The sequence below is a fragment of the Sciurus carolinensis genome, chromosome 2 (assembly GCF_902686445.1).
Source record: "Sciurus carolinensis chromosome 2, mSciCar1.2, whole genome shotgun sequence".
Taxonomy (NCBI): Eukaryota; Metazoa; Chordata; class Mammalia; order Rodentia; family Sciuridae; genus Sciurus; species Sciurus carolinensis.
The window spans coordinates 186,907,536-186,928,715 of NC_062214.1; the positions used below are offsets into that span (position 1 = coordinate 186,907,536).

At 45.2% G+C, this 21,180-nt stretch overlaps 1 protein-coding gene across 3 annotated transcripts in view; it reads left to right on the forward strand.

Annotated features, from left to right (window-relative positions):
- The window catches only part of Tdp1 (tyrosyl-DNA phosphodiesterase 1), an 82,112-nt gene that overhangs the window by 49,786 nt on the left and 11,146 nt on the right, over positions 1-21,180 (forward strand). For all 3 annotated transcript variants that reach the window (XM_047541886.1, XM_047541889.1, XM_047541888.1), the window contains one exon: positions 14,957-15,059. In XM_047541886.1, coding sequence (XP_047397842.1) covers positions 14,957-15,059 — 103 coding nt within the window. The remainder of the gene's footprint in view (positions 1-14,956; positions 15,060-21,180) is intronic.

A 21,180-nucleotide genomic window follows, 5' to 3' on the forward strand; every position in this document is an offset into this window, starting at 1 on the left:
ATGGTTATCTGTCTTAGAGCCAGCCAAGGACTTCCTTGGTATTTAGAGATGATTCAAGGTCATTCATCACCCTCACTTTCTTGCATTCTGGTGCAAGCTAACCAAAAACAGAGTGCCCCTTTCCATGCCCATGAGCAGGTTCATCTCTAACCTGAGACCCTGACCGGGGCCCTGTAGGCCCCTTACATTCTGGCATTGTTAGTTATAGATGTGCCTGGCTTGGGATGAGGTGCTGCTTGAGAGTCCCCCATCAGGGCCCAGCCTCAAGAGAAAACTCCTCAACCTGGGTGATCATTCAGTCTTCCCAATGAGAGCTAGGGATAGGCTTATCCCCACTCGAAGGATGTGAGAACTAAAGCGTCGGGAGCTTAACAAGGGGCAATGGGCAGAGCTGAGCTTCACACCTGGATAGTCTGGCATGAACGTTTCTTGCCCGGACTTTGGTTATGGATGGTGAACAAGACAGCCGTGGTCCTTCCCCTCAAGGAACTTGCATTCTGGTTGGCATGGCCCTATTGTCCCTCTGCTTTGGGAATGGCACTGCCTTCGAAGGCCCTGGGAGAGCCTGTGGCTCACACTCCCCGCAGCCCCGACTCTGGGTCAGTAACCACCAGTCCTTACTCCAACCCAGTAGCCAGGCCAGGCCTCTTGGTCCTCCTGCCCTCGACCCAGAATGCCCTGCCTGTCTGCCCTCCACTTCACCATGGCAATGGCCACCTGTAAAGGTTTCAGTTTCTGCCATTGCTGTCATCTGGCCGTGCCAAGCAGCTCAGATGCCTGTGGCTGCCCGTGCATCCTCTGACACCACTCTTCCTCAGCTCGTGTCCCCTGCCTCTCATTTTATTCAGCAAAAACTTTTTGAGTACCTGTTCTGTCTGTGCCAGGCTTTGCTGAGTGTACCTGATACATCAGTGCTCTTAAAATGCTTCTTGACCGTGGTCATCCAGTTACTAGTCAATATCTGGGCAGCTGACAAAAGTTTGTCAAGTACCTAACTCCTCTGGCTCCTACCCATCCATGCTGTTCATACCAAACCCAGCCACTTCATGTAGCAGTAAGTGAATGCCACCTAGAGCCTGAGTCATTTGTCTCTTTCTATTGTCCCACATTGCTAACAAGTCTTCTGTGATCATTCAGTTTGTTCATCTCTTCAGCCATTTGCAAATATACATTTCATACCCACTCAGGATATGTGCTGGGCCTGTGGGCCTTGGAACATAGATTAGATAGGTCTGCCGACTATGGAGAGCCTGATCCGTGTGCAGTTAGATGTTAGTGTGTGTGTACACGGGGGGGTTGCACTCTGTAGTTAAGGCATCCATGACAGTTCCTACCCATAAGGTGCAGGGAAGTCAGAGAAGAGAGATTGCTCTGCCTGGAGTAACCAGATGGAGCTTGGGGAAGTGGTGCCTTTGGTGCTTGGCAGAGCAGCACTTGACAGTTGCTGTGGTCTGGAGGAGTGTGCCCCAGCCCAGGGTCCACACGGTACAGGCTTGGACCCCAGGTGACCTGTTGGAAGCCTCGTGGGAGGTCCTGGAGGCATGCCCTGAAAGAGAATTGAGGCCCAGGCCGTTCTCTCTGCTCCGCTCTCTGGCCTGAGATGAGCAGTTGTGCCCTGCCCTGCACTTTGTACCCTGTGCTGCCTCACCACACATCCAAGGTCATGGGACAACCAGTGATGGACTGGAACCTCCAGAACTCAACCAGAATAAACTGTTTCCCTTTAATTGTCTCAGGCATTTTGTTATACTGATGGAAAGCTCACACACAGTAGGTCTAGCTGAGCACGTTATGTAGAAGAAATCATGACCTCGAAGTTCTCGAGACCGGGAGAGCTGGGGAGGTGAAGGGGTCACTGAGCTGGCACAGAGCATTGTGTAGAGAGGGCTGGGAGAGAAACCTGTCAGGTGGATGGCATCACGTTTGGTGGACTTTGTAGTTAAGGGTCACTGAAGGTTTTTGGACAAGAGAATGAAGTGTTTTATGAATATTTCTGGTAAGTTGTTATTTGGTCTTTATCAATGTCATACTATTTTATATTCATGATAATACTGTCCTGTGCTTTCTGAAATCTAAATAGTGCAGATATTCTGATACCTATTTTATTAATGTGGAAATGGGCACAGAGGTCAGACTGAATCCGGATCTTGTTTCCTCCAAGTCATACTCTTTCGGGAATTAGTTTATGGGATAGACTAGGGAGAATAGAACATGGAGCAGGAAGGAAGCCTCCTGAGGTGCTGAGGCAGACCTCCAAGCATAGGACCTTGGGACCCAGAGGTGGCAGCCGAGGGGAAAGACGGGAGGGGACTCACGTGCCTACACTGAGGCAGGGGTCAGCCAGGCATGGTCACAGCTGACTGTGAGCAGGGTGGGGCTGCCTGCAGGGCTGTGAGCACTGTTCCCTACGAGCTCCCACACCAGGCTTGGTGAGCTGGTCACTAGCCCTTTCCTACCTGGAAAGGTGTTGGTGAAAACCTTCCGTCCTTGGTGCTATTCATGGAAAGACTCCAAAAATTACAGGAGTGGCTCCCAGCAGGCTGCAGTCCCACAGCCTCAGGGGCTTTGGGAGAGGAATCGTCTTCAGAAAGCATTTCAGGGTCTCTAAGGTAAAATGACCAAGCACTGGCCATGCACCAGCCCTGTCAGTCTTCCCTGGCAGTGTAAGTGGCCCATGTCTGCAGCCCCACTCCTGCTTACAGACCCTCGTTGCCCCTCTCCAGGCCTGTTTGCCTCTCTGCCCATCCAGGGCTTGGGCTAAATCCGTGGAGTGGACACTGTGTTCCTTGCAGCCCTGCAGGTTCTAGAAACTCCTTTCTGAGTCTACCACAATAGCAGGCAGGAGGGAGGAGGGTAGGTATCTCCTTGGTTCATCCGGAGACAGTGGCTTTTTGTTTGCTTTAAATGTTTCCTTTGAACAAAGAGTTTTCCAGGTTAAAAAAAAAGAATCTTTTTAAAAACCATGATAAAAGATCTCCCAGTGTCTGTTCTAACATTCACAGTTCCGTTCAGAGTGGTGCTTTCCAAACCTTACTTTTGCGTTGTGCTTTATAATTTTCTAAGCACTTTCACCTTGATTATATCATTCATTGCCCCATTATATCCTAGTTCAGTGAGCATAGAGTGCCAAATCCATATCGTAGGTGGAGAAATTGGTGCCCAAAAGTATGGACTGGAAAGGTAAGAGGTAGCCAAAACCAAAACCAAATTAAGTCAGTTGCTCTTTTCAAGTCCTTGTATTTATTGCCTTTCTAACATAAGAGAAAGGCAGTTGGTATTTCCACACCAAATAATGGAAATTTTTGGTAGAAAATAAAATAGCAGCATTTGGTTATCACATTAGTCACTACTAAATATATACTCAAATTATTTGATGTAATGTTCTAATACCAGTTCTGACCTGAAATTTGAAAAGCAATTTTGATCTTTCTGGACAGTGATTTTTGTCATTTTAGATCCTCACTGCTGATGTAATGGCCTCGAAAGTCCTTAGAGTTGCCTTTATGGGATCAAGGATGAAGGATCCATTTAAAGACAGAACTAACAGGTGGGCTGGACTAGGCCATGGGGAATGCGGGAGCCTACACTGAGGACTCGGTGTGAATGTGAAGACTTGGTTTGGGAGTCAGGATTTGCCTGTGACAGGAACCAAGTGAGGTTGCAAATAGATTTTTCAGAATCCATTTGGGGATTTGTCAGAACTTTTACTTACAAACCCACGCCCAAGTGCTAATCTCCTGCAGTGCTCTGCTCTTGCTTATCTGTTTGAAAACATGCATCATGACCATTTTCATTTTTTTTCCTGCTGATATTTCTTTGTTAATACTCAGTATCTGTAAGAAATGATTCCCACGCTTGAAAACAGCTAATGTGATACATCCCCATTGGTACTTAAACTCACAAGATTGTTCAACATCTACAGGATTGGTTTAATTTTAACCATGCTACTACATTCCTAGTACTTTATCACCAACTGTAATAAAAATTGGGACGGGGGGAACATAGAACTATATTTTGTAAAGGAAATTCTTTCCTTTAAAATGGGAGTTCACTACATTTCTGCCTTGTGGGCCCATGTGTGCTAGGACTACAAAATCAGTGATGTGATCTGGTGAATAATTTTTAGACTCCTCTATACCAAAACTGTAGGATTAGGAGGCTTGGTTGTGGAATTGCCTTCCAGAGAATTCCATCTCTTGGTGAGTCAGACCAGAGAAAAGGGCTAGTATCACCTTCCATGTATAGCTAGCATTTATTAAGCACCACATATGTGCCAAGGACCTTTATGTGCAGCGTATCTGGCATGATTCCCTCAACTTTATGAGGCAACTTTATTACCATGCTTCACTGAGTTGAGCAAGGTTAGCACTAATTGTGATCAAAATCCATGTGAGTTCACGTTCTACCGTTACTCACTATCCTACTTTGCCTGTATTTTGTGCTAAATTGTCAATAATTAGTCCTTTGCTCTAAATTCTGATATAAAAATTCTCAAATAAACAAAGTAGCCTTAGCAGTTTATATCTTCTCTGCCTGTGGGTCAGGTCCTTTTCTTGAATTAATTAGATGTTTCTTGCCTGCCTCACATCTGCAGGATTCAGTGTTGGGAGCAATCTGGGGGCTGGAACCACTGCAGACAGCTTCCTTTAAGAGATAGGATCTGTGGGGGAGGAAAGAGCTCAGACATCTACAGGAGCGGGTAGAGTGGAAGGCATGATGGACAAAGAAATTGCGTTTGCAAAAATGTGGGTGTAATGATAAACAGGTCTGGAGGTACTCAGTGAATCAGTTCAGTAAAAAGGGGTGTCATGAAAAGGCATAGTGGGAAATGAAGCTTAAAGCATTGATTCAGTTGGTGGTGGAAGGTCCTGGATACCAGGTTATGGCATTCACTGTACACCCAAGTAGAAGGGACACATTGATGCTCTCTGAGAACCACTGGAGGAGATGTGGAATGAAACACTTGAGACGGCAGTCCATCTGGATCTGCATTCTAGAGTAAAAAGGACCTGAACTAGAGGCTCTTGTTGGAAACAGGATGTTACAAGGGTAGAATAGACAAATTGGAGCTTGGCACAGTGGTGCACCTATAATCCCAACTATTTGGTAGGCTGAGGCAGGAGGATCACAAATTCAAGGCCAACCTTGCCAATTTTGTAAGAGCCTGAAACAAAAACAAAATAAAAGACTGGGGTAGTAGCTCAGTGGTAGACACTTCCCCAGCACATGCGAGGCTCGCAGTTGTATCCCTGACACACAAAGAAAAAAATAAACAGATTGGTAACTGGCTATACATGGTTGCCTGTAGACAAGACCCAAATGCCTGAGATTGTTTAAGCCTTACCAAATAAGATGGGTAAAGACTGGTTTTAGAGGGGAAGGCTTGCCGATCCTGTTTTTTGATGTTTTGAGCTTGGGGTGACAGTAATATCCAGAAAAATCCAGTTCATTGGAGATGCCAGTTTGGAAATTTGATAAGTCTAAACAGGGGATGTCAGGATTTCATCCTTGTCAAGGTGATGGTTATAGTTGGTAAGTGGAAAACCCCAAGGAAAAGAAGAGGGTAAGTTTAGAGGGTACAGGTAATGGATTTTGGCCATTCTGATAGGTGTGTAGTATCTTGTTTAATTTGTAATTCTCTAGTGACCTGTGATGTGGAGGATCTTTGACATTTTTGTCATCTGTGTTTCTCTTTTGGTGAGGTGCCTGATCAAATCCTTTGCCCATTTTTTAATCAGGTCGTTTGATTTCTTATTGAGTTTTGAGAGTTCTTTGTATATCATAGATACCAGTCCTTTATCAGACCTGTTTTGCAAAAATTTTCTTTGCAATATATGGCTTATCTTTTCATTCTCTTAACACATTTATTCACAGAAAAGTTTTTAGCCAAGCATGGTGGTGCATGCCTGTAAACCTAGTGATTTAGGAGGCTGAGGCAGGAGGATAGCCAGTTTAAGGCCAGCTTCAGCAACTTAGTGAGACCCTAAGCAACTCAGCAAGACCTTGTCTCAAAATAAAAAATAAAAAGGGCTTAGGATGTGGCTTAGTGTTTAAGCACCTCTGGGTTTAATCCCCAGTAACACACACCACACTCACTCACCCCCCCCCAAAAAAAGAAAAAAGAAAAAATTTTAATGAAGTCCAGCTTACCAATGTTTTCTTTCATGGATCATGTTTTTGGTGTTGTGTTTAAAAAGTTCCATGTCTTCTAATATTTCCATATCTTTGCTTTTTAGTCATGTCTTCTAAGTCTTATCTGGTGATCTCTTTTTATAGGTGACTTTAATATACTTGCGTTCAGTGTAAGTACTGATGTTTTCACTTTCTGTGATTTTCCTTTGTACTTTTTAGTTTCCATGTTTTTCTTTTCTGCCCCTCCTTTTTCTGCCTTCTGCTGATCCTGATCGTTCCTTTTCCTTCTGTTAATTTGAAAGGTATAATCAGTTTCTCATCTTAAACCTAAAATGTTGTTTAAAAGTGAAAAGTTAATCAGTGCTTCTTCCTTCCCAGAGAGCCAAGAAACGTGGAGGTCTAACCCTAATTACCCCTCTCCACAAAGTCGTTTTTCCATCATATTTTTAGATTTTCAAAATTAATCATTTCCATTATTTTTCTTATTCAGTTCTTATTTATAGTTACCCACAGTTGACTAATTCATTGTTCCCCTCTCTCCCTGCTGGCCCTGTCCCATCAAGTTTGTGGGATTTCCTGAGTCTTCTTTGTAGCTATCTCATACAGGCTGTCTCTTGGCACTAAGCCAATAAGTTTCCACACAGCCTTTGTTTTTGCCCTTATTTTTGAGTAATAATTCAACTGGATTTGAAAAAGCTCTTCTCTGAAGAGCTTTTCTGATTGGCTTCTCAGCTCAGTCTTCGCTGCTAAAAGGTCGCAGGCTGGTTGTCATTCTTTTGTGGAAAATCCATCTTTTCCCTCTGGCAGCTTTTGAGATTATCTTTGTCTTTGGTGTCCTACAGTGTGACTACGGTGGATTTATTTTTATTTAGTCTTACCGGGATTTATCATGCTTCAGTCTGTCTTTTCAGTAGTTCACTGATATTACTGCCTGTCGTTTCTTAGCCTTTCTTGAACTTCTGATCCTCATCAGGTGCTCCTTAGTGCCTCTCTCTGGAGCGTGTGATTTTTCCTTCCATTCTTTGCTTTCTGAGTTGCCTTCTCCCTCATTTCTTCAGCTCTTCCTTCTAGTTCATTAGTCTTGTTCTCAGATGTGATTGTTATTTTATTCATTAGAGTTTTTTATTTCAGTCACTCTATTTTTTCCTTTTGAACCTTTAAAGATGCCATGTGTTTCATGGTTTAGAGCCCAGACCTGAATCCAGCTGCCCAAATTCAAATTCTTGCTCTATCATTTACTACCTGTGAGGGCTTAGGCAAGTTACCTAGCTTCAGTTTTATCACCTATTACATACAGACACTAACATATAAATACCCAGTAGTTTAGAATGAGGATTAATATAGTTAGAATATGTAAAAGGACTAAATAATGCCTGGCAGGTAATAGGTACTGTGCGCTAGCTGCAATTGGCATCATTGCTTTTTTTCTTGCCTCATGTTTTTTTTTTTTTAATATTCAAATTAAATATACTTTTCAGTTACTATCTAATTGACCAATCATCTGAAGTTCCTAGAATCTAATCCTATTTTCTGTTGTCTTTTGTTCATGAAAAATTTGGAATATTTTTTTCTTGTGTTTTTAAATCTGCTATTATAGATATCTCTTCATTGAGGTTTTAGCTATGAGAATTCTCTGTGACCCTGGAAGCAGGGTCTCTGTTAACATTTACCTTAAAAATAAATAAATATCTTGACATGAGTGGGACCAATTACTAGCATTCTCATACTGAGAGAGCAGATATAGAAGAAAAGGAGATTGAAAGCAGAGAGAAATCCAAAGCATATCAGAAGTTTAAAATACCATATTTTAATCAAGCCAGGAACAGGGACAGTTATAGTGGATGTTGCATCTGCTACTAAGAGATTAAATAAGATGGGGTCAAAGAAGTTCCCATCGGATATGGCAGTGTGGAACTTTACAGTGACTTTGAGTGATTTCATGATAGTGGTATGGGAAAGTCTTTCTGAACTCACATAATAAATTGAATACTAAATGAGATTTTTTTGAAGTATTATAGTGGAGTTTATAGCCCATGTAATAATGCAAGAAAAATAAAAGGCAAAGGTTGTAAAGAAAGAGGTAAAACTGTAATTGCAGATGACATGATTGTGTATTTGCAAAATCCTAATGATTTTAATAGCATCAAATAACTAGAAATAGGGCTGGGGTTCTAGCTCAGTGGTAGAGCGCTTGCCTAGCATGTGTGAGGCACTGGGTTCGATTGTCAGCACAGCATATAAATAAATAAATAAAGGTCCATAACAACTAAAACAAATATTTAAAAGAAAAACCTGGAAATAATTTCAACAAAAAGTGTGTAAGGCATCTATACTGAAAACTACATATAAAGCACTGTTAAAAGAAATACAAAGAGATAACATTTATGGATTAGAAGATTCAATATTGTTAAAATGTCAGTTATTTCCAAAATCGTTGACAGATTTCATTGCAATCTCAGTCAAAATCCCAGTGGGCATTTTTGTAAGAATCAAGCTGATTATAAAATATATTTGGAAATGCAAAGTATTTATGCTACAAGACAACTTGAGAGAACATGCCCATTCCAAAATTTACATGAGTGTGCAAAGACCAAAACAGTTTTGAAAAGCAGGACTTACATGATTTTATGACTTATTGTAAAACCAGAGTAAGCCTGTGATATTGACATAGTAAATTCATCAGTAGAACAGAAAAGTGCAGAAATAGACACAAGCATAATCAAAGATTTTTGACAGGCACCAACCTAATCAAGAAGCAGTGCTAAACAATTGACTGTGTGTGTCAAAAATAACTGTGGACATGAAGGAAATAAGTAACTGGTCCTCTCTTGGGCCATAAACAAAATTAATATCAGAAGAAAGATAGACCTAAGTAAACAAGCAACTCTAAAGCTCTAGATCAAGAATATGCTCATGACCTTAGAGTAGGCAGAGATGCAGTTGACAGCACACAGCATGCATCAACACTAAAAGAAAAGATTGATACATTTTTGAACTTCAGAAAATATTTTTGAAATTCAGTTCATCAAAAGACATCATTTTGGAATAGATGGGCAAGGCCTCTCTAAATAAGACCTCATGCTCAGAAGTTACACAAAATTGCAACTTGGGCTACTCCCCTATCCCCCCCCCCAACCCCCCAACCCCGCAAAAAAAAGGAAGAAAGCAAGCAAGAAAACTAATGAAGGTTCATTAACAAAGTTAACTGGGAAACATTTACAACATGATTGCAAATTATTCCCACTGTGTAGTAGGCAGAAGAATGGCTGCCCAAAGACATTTTAAGTTACATTGTGTGGCAGAGGGGAGTTGAGGTAGCAGGTGTAATAAAGTTTCCTAATCAACAGGCCTTAAAATGGGGCAGTTGTGTTATTAACAAAGCTGCTTCTCAGTGGAAAGTGGGGTAAATCAGGATAGACAGTAGTGCGGAAAGAACTTGGCCTGCCTCTTTGACCTTGAAGATGGAGGAAAAGAGATGCAAGCAGCCCCAAACCGAAAGAGTCAAGGAATTCAGCTCTTCCCTAGAACCTCCAGAAGGAATAGAGCCCTGCCAGAACCTTGATTTTTAGCCCAGTCAGATCTGTTTTGAACTTCTGATTTTCAGAAGTGTGAGATAATAAATTTTTGTTGCTTTAAGCAACTAAATTTGACAGTTTATTAAGCAACAGTAAACTAATGCAAACATATAAATAATTAAAAATGAGTAATTCACAGAATTAAGAAACCTAGATGTCTAGGAGATTTAAAATACTGAATACCACCAGTAATCAGAGAAGTCAAATTGAGATGTTTTGTCTGTTATATTGCAAAAAATATTCACAAGATACTATCCACCCAGAATTCTCAAGAGTCCAAGAAAAGTGTAGTTTATATCTTTTGTGATAATCTAAATAGGAAAAGATGCCTTAGAGAGAAATTAAATAGAATCTATCAAAATTAAAGCTGATAGGCCTGTGTGTACCCATACACAACATGAATCTTTTCCAATGAGATTATCTTTTCATATCTCTTGTGAAATTCTATTTCAGTCTGTAAAAAGAAACAGAGGGGGCTGGGGTTGTGGCTCAGTGGTAGAGCACTTGCCTAGCATGTGTGAGGCACTGGGTTCAATTCTCAGCACCACATATAAATAAATGAATAAAATAAAAGTCTATCAACATCAAAAAATTTTAAAAAAAAAGAAAGAAAGAAACAGCCCAAGAGCGCTAGAAAATCTACAGCAAATCCAGAACAGAGGAGACCCCGTTCTGCCTGTGTATGTGTGCACGTCCAGAAGGCAGACTGTTGTGGGGCTGGAGGAAGGGGTGACACCAGCGTTGGCGAGTCCCTCAGTCCCCCTCCTCAGCAGGTGCGGGATCTAATCTCCAGCATCCACAGTTAACACTCTGCATCGCATCTGTCGGTGACAGTGCCTGGCCTGCACGCCTGGCCTCCAGAAGTGTGTGGCCAAAACCTCAACCTAAGTCACTTCTGCACTCTTCGTGCCACTGCTGCCTAGACTGTGAAGTAATTAATGATGAACATTTTATCGGCACACATGTTACCATAACAGCAGTCATGAGTCATCGTGAAGACTCATCCATTTTCTTACAAAAACTTAAGCGTGAACCTAATTAGCCACTCCAGAGTGCTCAAGGCAGCAGCTATCATTACCAAAGTGTTCTCTGAAAGATGAGGGTTTGGCCCAGAGACCATCTTTGGACACCCCTCTCTTCCTGTGTAGTGTTCCCCAGTCCATCACCTCAAACGTTCAGAGGAGCAGTCCTCAGTGGGCAGTTCTGCAAGAAGTGAGGCCTTTCTCTTTGGGGCTGAAGGGAGGCTCCAGATAGATCTGAACACGAGATCTGAACACAGATAAATCTCTAGTCTCGCAGACTCCTGGCTGGGAAGGGATTTTAGCCGTCATTCTAGAGACAAAAACCTAAAGCCCAGGGAGAGGAGGAGTGGCTTAGGAGGTTAATAGGAAAGTAGAGACAATACCCTCTACTGTTTTGAGGTCCAGTCGTTTTTGCTTTCTTTTCTTCTTCATGATCCTTATATATCATTCCTACACCTTCCTGATATTTCCTTTAAAAATTGTTATATATTATTGAATTTACTCTTAAATTTTTCAACTTTGATACAATACTTTAATATTGTGGACTGAGATCAAAGCTCTAGTTAGAAGCCAGTCCTAAAAAGCTGTGGCAGAATGATCCAGCACCAGCCACGCTCCTCCTTGGCAGGGGCCTACAAACTGTCTAATTGAATGAGTGACTATTAGTTTAACTGACTTGCTGTTGTCACCAAGTGCCACGGGCTGGGTGACTTGTAGACAAAGATCTATTTCTCATAGTTCTAGAGGCTGAAGGATTCGAGTGAGGTTGCTCTTCCTGATTGCAGATGACTGCCTTCTCGTTGTGTCCTCACATTTTAGGAAGAGGACAAGGCACTCAGGAGTCACTTCTGTGTGACCACTAATACCGCTCAGAGGCCCCGTCTCTTAATGCCATCACGTTGGGAGTTAGGATTTCGGTAAATAAATGCAGATATTTAGTCCATAGCACTTGGAAATGGGGTCAACCTTGCTAGGCTACCCACATTTTCCAGAATCCCCTTCCTTGTATTTTTCAATTTAGGGTAAGCCCCATGAGATTGCTGTAGGCTCTTTGGGGGGTGAATGCGAGATGGTGTCGTTCGATGGCCCATGTTGACGTGTGCTCCAGCTTGCTCTGTTGGCATGAGGCAGTGGCAGACCTCGCTCCCTCCCCAGTTCCCCTCCAGCTTCTCTAGCTCCTGGGCCTTGCCACATCCATGTACTTAGCGCTGTGATGAAGGGCCTGGTTTCTGCAAGACACTGTCACCCCAACCCAGAGGTGACGAGCTCTGACATGGGTTTCTGTCCTCGGGCTTTGGCTTCCACCGTGGTTCTAGCTCGCTGCTTCCCTCTTGTCTTCCTCTGGCTTCTGCCTGCCCCACGGACTTCAGCTCCAGCCTCAGAGTGAAGGTAACAGTGTGAAAACTGTTCAGCCAGCTCCCACGTTTGCACGATGTCAGATTCCTGTGAAACACATTGTGCATAGTGACATGCACGCAACCTCTTTAATGTCTTTCTACTCGAGCCCTGAGCAGCACCCCCCTGGCCCCCAGAAGCCCTGTGTCATTCATCTTGACTTCATTAGTATCTTGGGCTACTGTAGGTAACTTGGGTCATCCAGAATCCTACTCGCCTAGAACTCCCCATCTTACAGAATAGTTGCAAACCTCAAAGTGATGCCCCACCCCTTAGCGACAGAGCATTGCTGAACATTCAGCGACAACAGGATGCTCCACAGCACTGAGGAGAGAAGGCAGCTCCATCCTGAAGGAGCAGAAGGAAGGTGGCAGAGAGGGCAGGGGGACATGTGATGCCAAGGCAGACAATGGACAGTGGATTCCGAATGGAGGACAGAAACTGGAACTCACCTGGGGTTTCAGGAGCAGAACTTTACAAGAGCTCCGTGGTGTCGCTGTGCTTTGCGAAGGACTCAGTGGTGGCTGCACATGTAGATGCTGTCCATGCCAGCGAGGGGCAGGCGGTTTGGAGTTTAGAAATAGCTCCATCTTCCTGGCTGTCCCAGGTGCCCATGACTCAAGACATGGCTCAGAATGAGAAAATGATCAAAGATGATATTTCAAGAAATGTCGGTCTGTCACCTAGACCGCCTACAAGAGGCTTTCAGTCTTTCACTATTTTGAGGTTCCAGATTCCTGGAATTCTGTTGGAAGCCAACACAAAGCAGAGGTTGCTGGAAGCAGTGTGTCCTCATGCTCTCCTTTGCTGTACTGTGGGCGAAGCCCTCAGGACGTGGAGTGGTAGCCTTCCAGAGGCGCCTCAGGCCCGGGTGTCATGCCGCCGACAGTCTAGAGTCGTCCTGCAGGTGGAATCTAGCAGGCATAGCAACTCCTGCCTCACACTCTCTGGACAGTTTTGCCATTAGACCTTGCTCATGTCCAGGAGGTCACCTTTAGTAATAACAGGTGAGAGACCTAAAAGCAGGCTGTCTTCTTGGACTTTGTTTTTTGGTTGTTTGGTTTGGTTTGGTTTGTTTTTTTCATTTTGAGGAGGGGTCTCATTGTGTTGCCCAGGCCTCCCAAGCAGCTGGGATTGCAGGTGCGCGTCACCGTGCCCAGCTCTTCTTGGACTTTTAAAGAAAACATCTTTCCTAAAGTCATAATACCACTTGGCTATAGGCATCCCACTGTCTCTGCATTTTCTGTCCCTTTGGACTCCCCATAGACAATGACATTTACAATCATTGGGTCCTTATGCATCAAAGATAGGTTTCCTGTCCTCATTGTGGTCCAGTTAAAAAAATGGAAACATTGGTAAGTGTGCTTTAGTTTTTTAAGTGAGCTGAATGGTTTCAAGGGTTGTCCTTAGCTCTGATATCCTCGTCCCTCCCCTATGTTCCACTGCATCCCTTAGATCATTCTTCTCTCCTGACTGCCTGTCTTCTATTCCAGCACATCACCAGAAAGGCGGTCACTGCTCTCTGAATGGCTCTTAAAATGCCCACTTATCCATGAAGCCTTGCTTTAAAGGTTCTGAATAGCTGAGGTTTTACACTACATTTTGAAAGCGATGTCAAGTTCAGATGAGCCTAATTGAAAAAACAAGGGCATATGGTAGGTTTATGTTAGTTAAAAGCAGAAGAGATCTCTCTGTCACATCTGCAGGAAGAGTCTAAAACGATGCCTTAGAGCTTAGATGTCTCTACTCCAAAGCATCCCAATGTGCATTTTTTATTCCTTTTTTTTAAAGTTGTCCATATGTAAGGGGTACAGCATGATAATTCAATTAATGTATATGTGTTCTATGGAACAAATAGGAGTAAGTAGCATTTTCATCTCTTTAAACATTTGCCATTTTTGTGTGTGTGTGTGTGTTAGTAACCTTCAACCCCTCTCTTCTAGTTCTTTATAAAATACAAAGTAACCATTTGCCAACTGTAGTCACTCTGCTTTGCTTCAGAACATTAGTACTTGTTTTGGTACCCAGTGTCCAGCCTCTCTCTGTCTTCCTGAGGCTCTGCCTACTAGCCTGTAGTGACCACTGTGCCACTCTCCATTTCTGTGGTTGATCTTAGCCAAGAGGCCAGGAGCCATTCTCCTGCTTCCTTCTCAGAAGTCAGCTTTGTTAGCATCCAGTGTAAGTGAGAACTGATGTACATCTTGGCACCTTCTGCCTGATTAGTTCCGGGTCTCCTCCTTCCTGCTGCATAGGTGAATTTTAGCCAGGTCCACAACTCTGTGCATGTAAAGCATGATTCTGAATGTACCTTTTCTTTCTGGATACAAGTACAATCAAATCTAGTGCCCCCAGAGCTGCTTTCTTTAGAATGAACATAGACATTAGCACTGCCTGGCCAAAAAATAAAAAGGAGAGGCAGAGAAAGGAAGCATGAAGCTTAAGATACTACTATACAAAATAATATTAACATGGTTTTTTTCTTAAATGTTTTTTTTCTGTACAACAGAAAACTTTGGGTTCTGGCAACCCCAAAGTTATGAAAAGTTATGAAAAGGAAAAGGATCTTGGGAAAAAAAAGAAATAGAAAAATAATTATTTTAATAGTTGCCTTCAGTGGAAAATGCAGATGAGCATAAAACTCGCCCAAATTAGCAGTTAGATAAAGCTGGGGATTACAGCAGGATTTAAATCCCCTTCCAAAAATGCCACAACTCTGCTAGAAATTGAATCAACGTGATTGCAGCTGTGTGTTTTTCTGACCCTGGCAGCTGTGGTTCTGACCTGCAGAGGTGCCTCACTGAGCCAGCCCTTTCTGTGTCCCTGTCTCTGCAGCGCCAATCTGTCCAAGGCCGCCTGGGGAGCACTAGAGAAGAACGGTGCCCAGCTGATGATCCGCTCCTACGAGCTCGGCGTGCTTTTCCTCCCGTCAGCATTTGTGAGTTCCCTCTTCCAGCAGTTTTGGGGTTCGTTGTGAGCAGAGCTGGATTTTTGTGTTCTCTTCTATATTAATGGTGACCTGTCCAGAGTCGGCAGATAAAGGATCAGGATTCTAAACCTGAACCTGTGCTCTTAAAAGCTGGTCTGTGCGACGAACTTCCAAAACACGTGTACAGATGCAGTGGGTTACCTGGTTAGAGGTCAGCAGGTGAAGTTAATGGCAGTGTAAATAAGTATTGTGAAATATGACATGAGAGTCATCACAAGGAGTAAATGACAGATCACCAGAGGAAGAGCCCGGCTAAGCACTAGCATTTTAGGTGAGGAGGATACAGTTGGGAAGAAGAAGGGGTTGGTGGTGGGCAGGGCACCGTTACACCTGGAAGGAAATTGGCAAGAGCAGAACTGGGAGACAGACTCACGTCCTGCCGGGTGTGCCCCTAAAAGGTGCCACGGTAGAAGCTGCCTCTCAACATGTCAGGCCAGCTGGCTTACTTCCCATCTTTTAACTGGCTCTTGGTTTCCACAGCCAAACACCAAATGAAGTGGCTGACTCGTGTGTGGGGACCAGGTTGTACAAGCCATGTGTGTCTCTAAACGCTAGGATCACATTTGACCCAGAGAGGAGGTCCCCCTCCTAGAGGCACACAGGCCCCAGGGCCTCCCCTCTGCGCTCCTCAGGCTCATGTGGTGAACAGTCAGAACTGCCCACATAGTACCAGGGCTAATGCTTCTCTCTCCCTCTCCCACACCCCTCTTCCTTTTCTAAAATCACTTGCTGTAATTGAATTTGTGATAAACACACATGACATGGCTCCAGTGTGAACCACTTTCACTGGACCAGGTTTAGCTAAGCAGGTTCTGGGTGCTTATTCTTACCCACATGATTCATGGGAACCCAGCCTTAAGGCCACCCTCCTTCCTGGCCCACCCCCACAGTGCTGCTGTCCTCCCCTGCGCCATGCTGTGGGGGATGGCTCTTCTCCTTTCTCTCCCTGGCCCTTGCCAGTCTTTATCCATGCTTCTCTGTCTCGGGGCTTACTACGAAACTATCACTGGCCTCTTTGGAGGGTAGTGTCATGAGATTTCAGAATGTTTTGTTTCCTACAAAGGAGAACAGTAAAGATTCATATGCTGCTTATAGCTAGAGCTTAGCTTCCACAGGCCCGTAAGGTAGATGGTTTCCCTGCTTTCTAGGGAAGAATAGTGTCCCCAAGGTTCCACGGGTAGAGTGGGACTAGCCTGAGACCTCAGTCTTCTCACAATCCCTTTCTGATCCGTCCACCTTTGTCCTGGCTTTGTGGGAAATAGGATACCAGTGTTGAGTAATCTGGGGTGACTTCAGTGACTGTGGCTTCAGACTCAGGCTGGAGTCAGCTCCCAGTGACACCTTAAGAAACAAGAAGATTCTACATCGCCCTGGTTTAACTTTTGTCAGCTTTTGAAATCCTCATCTTTTGTAACCGTTCTCACCTTATCCCTGATCATGAAAATGGTAATATAAATATGTATTGCCCTTGCACGTCCTCTAGGCCCTTCTCAGCTGCTAGTTTTCACCTCAGATGTCCTCTCTCTGCACCTTAGAGAAGGATCATAGAGGGGGAATGGGAATAATCATGAGACTCTCCAAACTGTCTTTACACTGGCTCTTAATTCTGTACTTTTGGAATAAGAAAGAGCCCTGCTGTAGCTGGTTCAAGGTAAAATAGAGATTCTGCTATTTAGGGAGACCATCAGCCAAGAATATAACAAACAGGCTCCCCTTCTTTACTCTGCCAATGGATTCAGAGCCTGGCACCAACCAGGGTGACCATGTAAGTAACACACCAAGATAGTGACAGCATCCCCCACCCTGTGCTGGCTTCTCAGCACACACAGCCTGTAACAGTGCTTTACTGCCAGCTGTCTCCTGACCCGGAAAGGACCTGCACACTGCACCATCTGGTCCCCAGCCCTTTCCCCATGTGATTGGTTTGTCTGTGACCTTCGATGAATCATAAGTAACTGGGCCAAGGGGTTAGAATACTCAGAAGTGGTTTCACCTCGCCCACTCAGTTAGGTGATAGTCAGACAGGCATCCTGACTGGGAGTGGAAAGATGTCCCAGGTGTGAGCTGAGTGCCCCTGCGATAGGAGGGAGGCTCTGGCCTGAGTGAGAAGACCTCAGAGACCGCAGGCCTTATTCTTTTAGTAACAGCTTAACCCCCCAAGAGGAGGGGAAAGATGCTGGAGGAATTCATGAAATCAGGAGTCGTTGAACAGCCAAGACGTGGGAGGGGGTCATCTGGCTTTGGGGACCTAGCAGTAGATCTCTCTGCTTGCTACCGTCAGTGTGGCCCCACGGCAACTCAGGACCTGGCCATTCTGCATTTCCAGTGACTTCTCAAGCCTAGGTCTGCCTTCTATGTCTCGGGACTCTCCTAAGGTGTTTCCCAATAATGAGCTTGTTTCCAGAGAAGGGAGGATTGTAAGCTAAGATACCACCCTGACAGGTGGGTTCCAGGGGGTTTCACCTGAAAATGAGCTGGCGTGTCTTGTCAATCTGTGAAAAGTGGTGTTGGGTTTGGGTACAGATGGCTTTAAGCAACTCTGTTACTCCCTTTGTGTGCCCTTCACAGAGTAACATCTGTGGTGATGACTTTGGGGACAACCCAAAGGGTTGTGGGAGCACTGGAACTGGATGCCGAGCCTGTGAGGGCAGCGTGCAGTAGGCACCCTGCTGGTTCCCAGCTCAGAGCTGAACATTGCAGCAGCCTGGGGTTGATCCCCTTGACTCTGACAGAGCTCGGCAAGCACCCCGTGGCTGCCTCAGGGTAGACTCTGGGGACAGAATGAGGACTAAGCTGGTGTCTTCATTCTCAGTAAACTCCAGGGTAATTGGAAGAAACAAGGAATGTACAGCGTGCAATGAAACCAGGATGCAGGGAGTTCGCAATAAAGGGCTCTGAGGAGAGGGAGCATGGAACCTGCCGGGCGGCTCAGGAGGGCCTTCTGTAAGGAGACGCCCTCTGTCCGGCCCTGAGAAAGAGTGCATGTGCAGCCCACTGTCTGGCCCAGAGGCTTCCAGACAGAGGTACCCGCGTGTGTTAGATTCCCGGAGGAAGCAGCCACGCCTGTGCCCTGAGTGGTGTGAGGGCTGGGGCATGGGCAGGAGAGGCTGGAATCCCGGTATGAAGGAGACCTGGCAGGCAGGACTCACGGGTCGGACTTTGTCCCACTTGAATGGCGGAAAACCATCAGCTACTCAGGCCAATTATCAGAGAATTTGAATCTTATACAATTCTTAAGTTACAGTGATTATAATTATTATTTAGAAGTTACTTGAGGATATGGGCATTGTAGATACAATCAAAATTTTCTTAAACCACACTAAGCATACAATCTGGTTATTAATGAAATACTGTCACCTTTCACCTGCTGTCCTTGTGTGGAAATCATCCCTGACAGCTCTTCACCCCCGTACCTTGTCATTCCTCCCTCCTTCAGTTCGCTTGGTACTCTGTCACCCCCAACCATCCCCACAGCCTGTGTCCAGAGCTTGTCAGCTCCTAGAACAGGAGCCTCAAGCTCACCCCCAGGCACCTGCAAGCTGCTCTTCATGCTCTTGCCAGGATGTTGTTTGTCAACCGCAAATCTGGTCCTTTGTACCCTGCTTCGGGTCTTGAGGCGGAGTCCAGGCTCTGCATGACCTCCTCTTCTCTCGGGGTCTGACTCCGGCTGCTCCTGCCTCTGCCCTCACCTCTCTTCCTGGCACTCCGCCTTCCCACCATGCGGGACTCGAGGTTCTCCAGGAGCTAGGCCAGGCCTGGCCCCATAGCCAGCCCTCGCCTTTATTGGAGAAGCACCTCCACCTGCCACAACTGTCTGCACTGCAGCCTCCCCCTCTGCATCCCAGGACCCTGTGGACTCGTCACATACCCCACTGTACTGTGGTCGTCAATGCGCGTTCCCTTGACGGGAGGGGGGGCTGCTTTCTCTTGGGGCCCGTAGGAGGCTCTCAGCAAACAGTTGTTAGTCCATCTTCCTGGAGCTCATGTGCCCTATTCTGAGCAACTTGAGCAGAAGAAATCTGCAAAATGGAGTCTGGGGAAACTGAACCAGTATGTATTGTGTAAAGTCAGGGCGTAAACATGGTCTCAGATCGTGTTGTGAGCAGCTTGCAGTGCAGAGACTCTCTGCAGCTGCCTGTTCATTAAGGCCCTCGCCCAGCGGCCCATTGCGGTACAGCTGCCAATCCCATATATTGGCTAAATAAATGTCTTGGGGATTTCTGTATTGATCATAACCCTTAAGATGTTCGCTGACAAGAATGCAGTTTGTTGCAAAGGTTTCCCTTTTTGATACTAGAAAGATATATTCCTCTTCTTTTATCCTCCCTCCCTCCTCCTTCCTTCTTCACAGAACTTGGAATTGAACCCAGAGCCTGGCACATGCTAGGCAAGTGCTCTACCACTGAGCTACACCCCAACCCTTTTTCTTTAGAGACAAGGTTCCAAGGCTGACCTGGAATTTAGCAACCCTCCTGCGTCAGCCCCCAAGTTGCTGGGGTTACAGGTGTGCACCACCACACCTGCCTAGGACATGCCTGTTACTGCTTTTGGTTACATGCTTCCAAAGGGACTCTCAGAGTTCTGCAGTCATCCTCTTGCCTAGGTCTCGTCTCTGGAGATCAGGCTCCCTTTGTGCCTCCCAGGCAGAGCTCCATGTCTGCACCACCCACATTTCTGAGTTATCAGTACCCAGAGTTGCCTCTTTTGTCCTTCACCAGTTTGCCACCTCTATCACTGTGTACTGTTTGCTGACCTGAGGCCAGTGTTGCAGATAGGACAGACACAGTGTCAAACATTTCCAGGGACCCTGGCAATTCCCTACTTTCCTGCAGCCATGATAAGGACCTGTCACTCAGCAGCCAAGAGGCAATGCCCCTTAGGACTGAAAAACTATAGTGGATGGAGAGTTAGCATGTCCCATCATAATAAAGGTGCCACATGAAACCCCTGGAATTGATCTGGAAGCTAAGTCCCCGGTAACAACTAAATAAAGATTTGCGTCCATTTTTTTCTGCTTCTTTTAAGTGAATGAATCCATAAAGCCATCCTCTCAAGATTGATCTCACCTGCAGTTAGAGCATTAGTAGCTTTCCCTTTCATTGGCAGCTTGTTCAGGACTCAGAATAATTTGGTACATTTGACCTTGTACGACCAGCACTTAGAGATGCTTGGTACATAATAGGTTACTAATAAAAGCTTGTTTAAGAAGTCAAAGACCTAATTCTTTTGAGGTCTAATTTCAGTTTATCAGTTATCTAGTGTTTTCTGGTTTGACCCTGTACTTGAGAAGTGTGTTTAACTTTTAGACTAACACATTTAGGCTTAAAAATCCTCAATTATAGGAAAGACTAACACATTTAGGCTTGAAAATCTCAGTTATAGGAAAGATCCAGTGATGTCAGTGTTGCAAACCTGAAGGCATCTGAGTGTCGGAAGATGCAACGCCAGTCCCGTTGGTGTTTGTTGAGCACACACTTGGTCAGGCCCTGGACTCTCACCCGCCTCGCACGCTGTGGCTAGAGCTCCCTTCTGTGGCTGTGGCTCAGGCTCCCGGGTTTCCCAGGAGTCCACAGCTGGAAAGTGGCATTTCATGTGAGGTTTCTTGATAGCCTCTTACGTTCCCCCAGCTGATCACAGCAGCTTCTAGCTATCCATCCTCTTGCCACATCCTGCCCCGTCTACCCTGTCGAAGACTCCCTTGTTTCCCGTCCTGTTTTCTCACTGTTCTCTCGGCTTCAGGGCCAAGTTTCTGTCCTGGGGTCCAGGTCTGTAATTCCCTGCCCTTGAGCCTTGAGTGGCTCCTCTTGGCCCATGAGATGATATCCAGATTCCTGGCATCATGGTCCACTGACCACTGGAACCGCATGCCTCTGGCTTCCTCTCCATCCCTGTCCCCCATGTTCTTGGACACCATCCTTGTAGGCATATTGGGGTGCAGGCATGGAGCAGCACCCTTAGTGACTAATCCTGGGCACCTTCTCTTGGCCTCAGCCAGAGACGCTGAAATAACTTGGAAAGAAACAATATGGATGAACATATGGAGAGGTCCCAAGAACCAAGCAGAGGACCT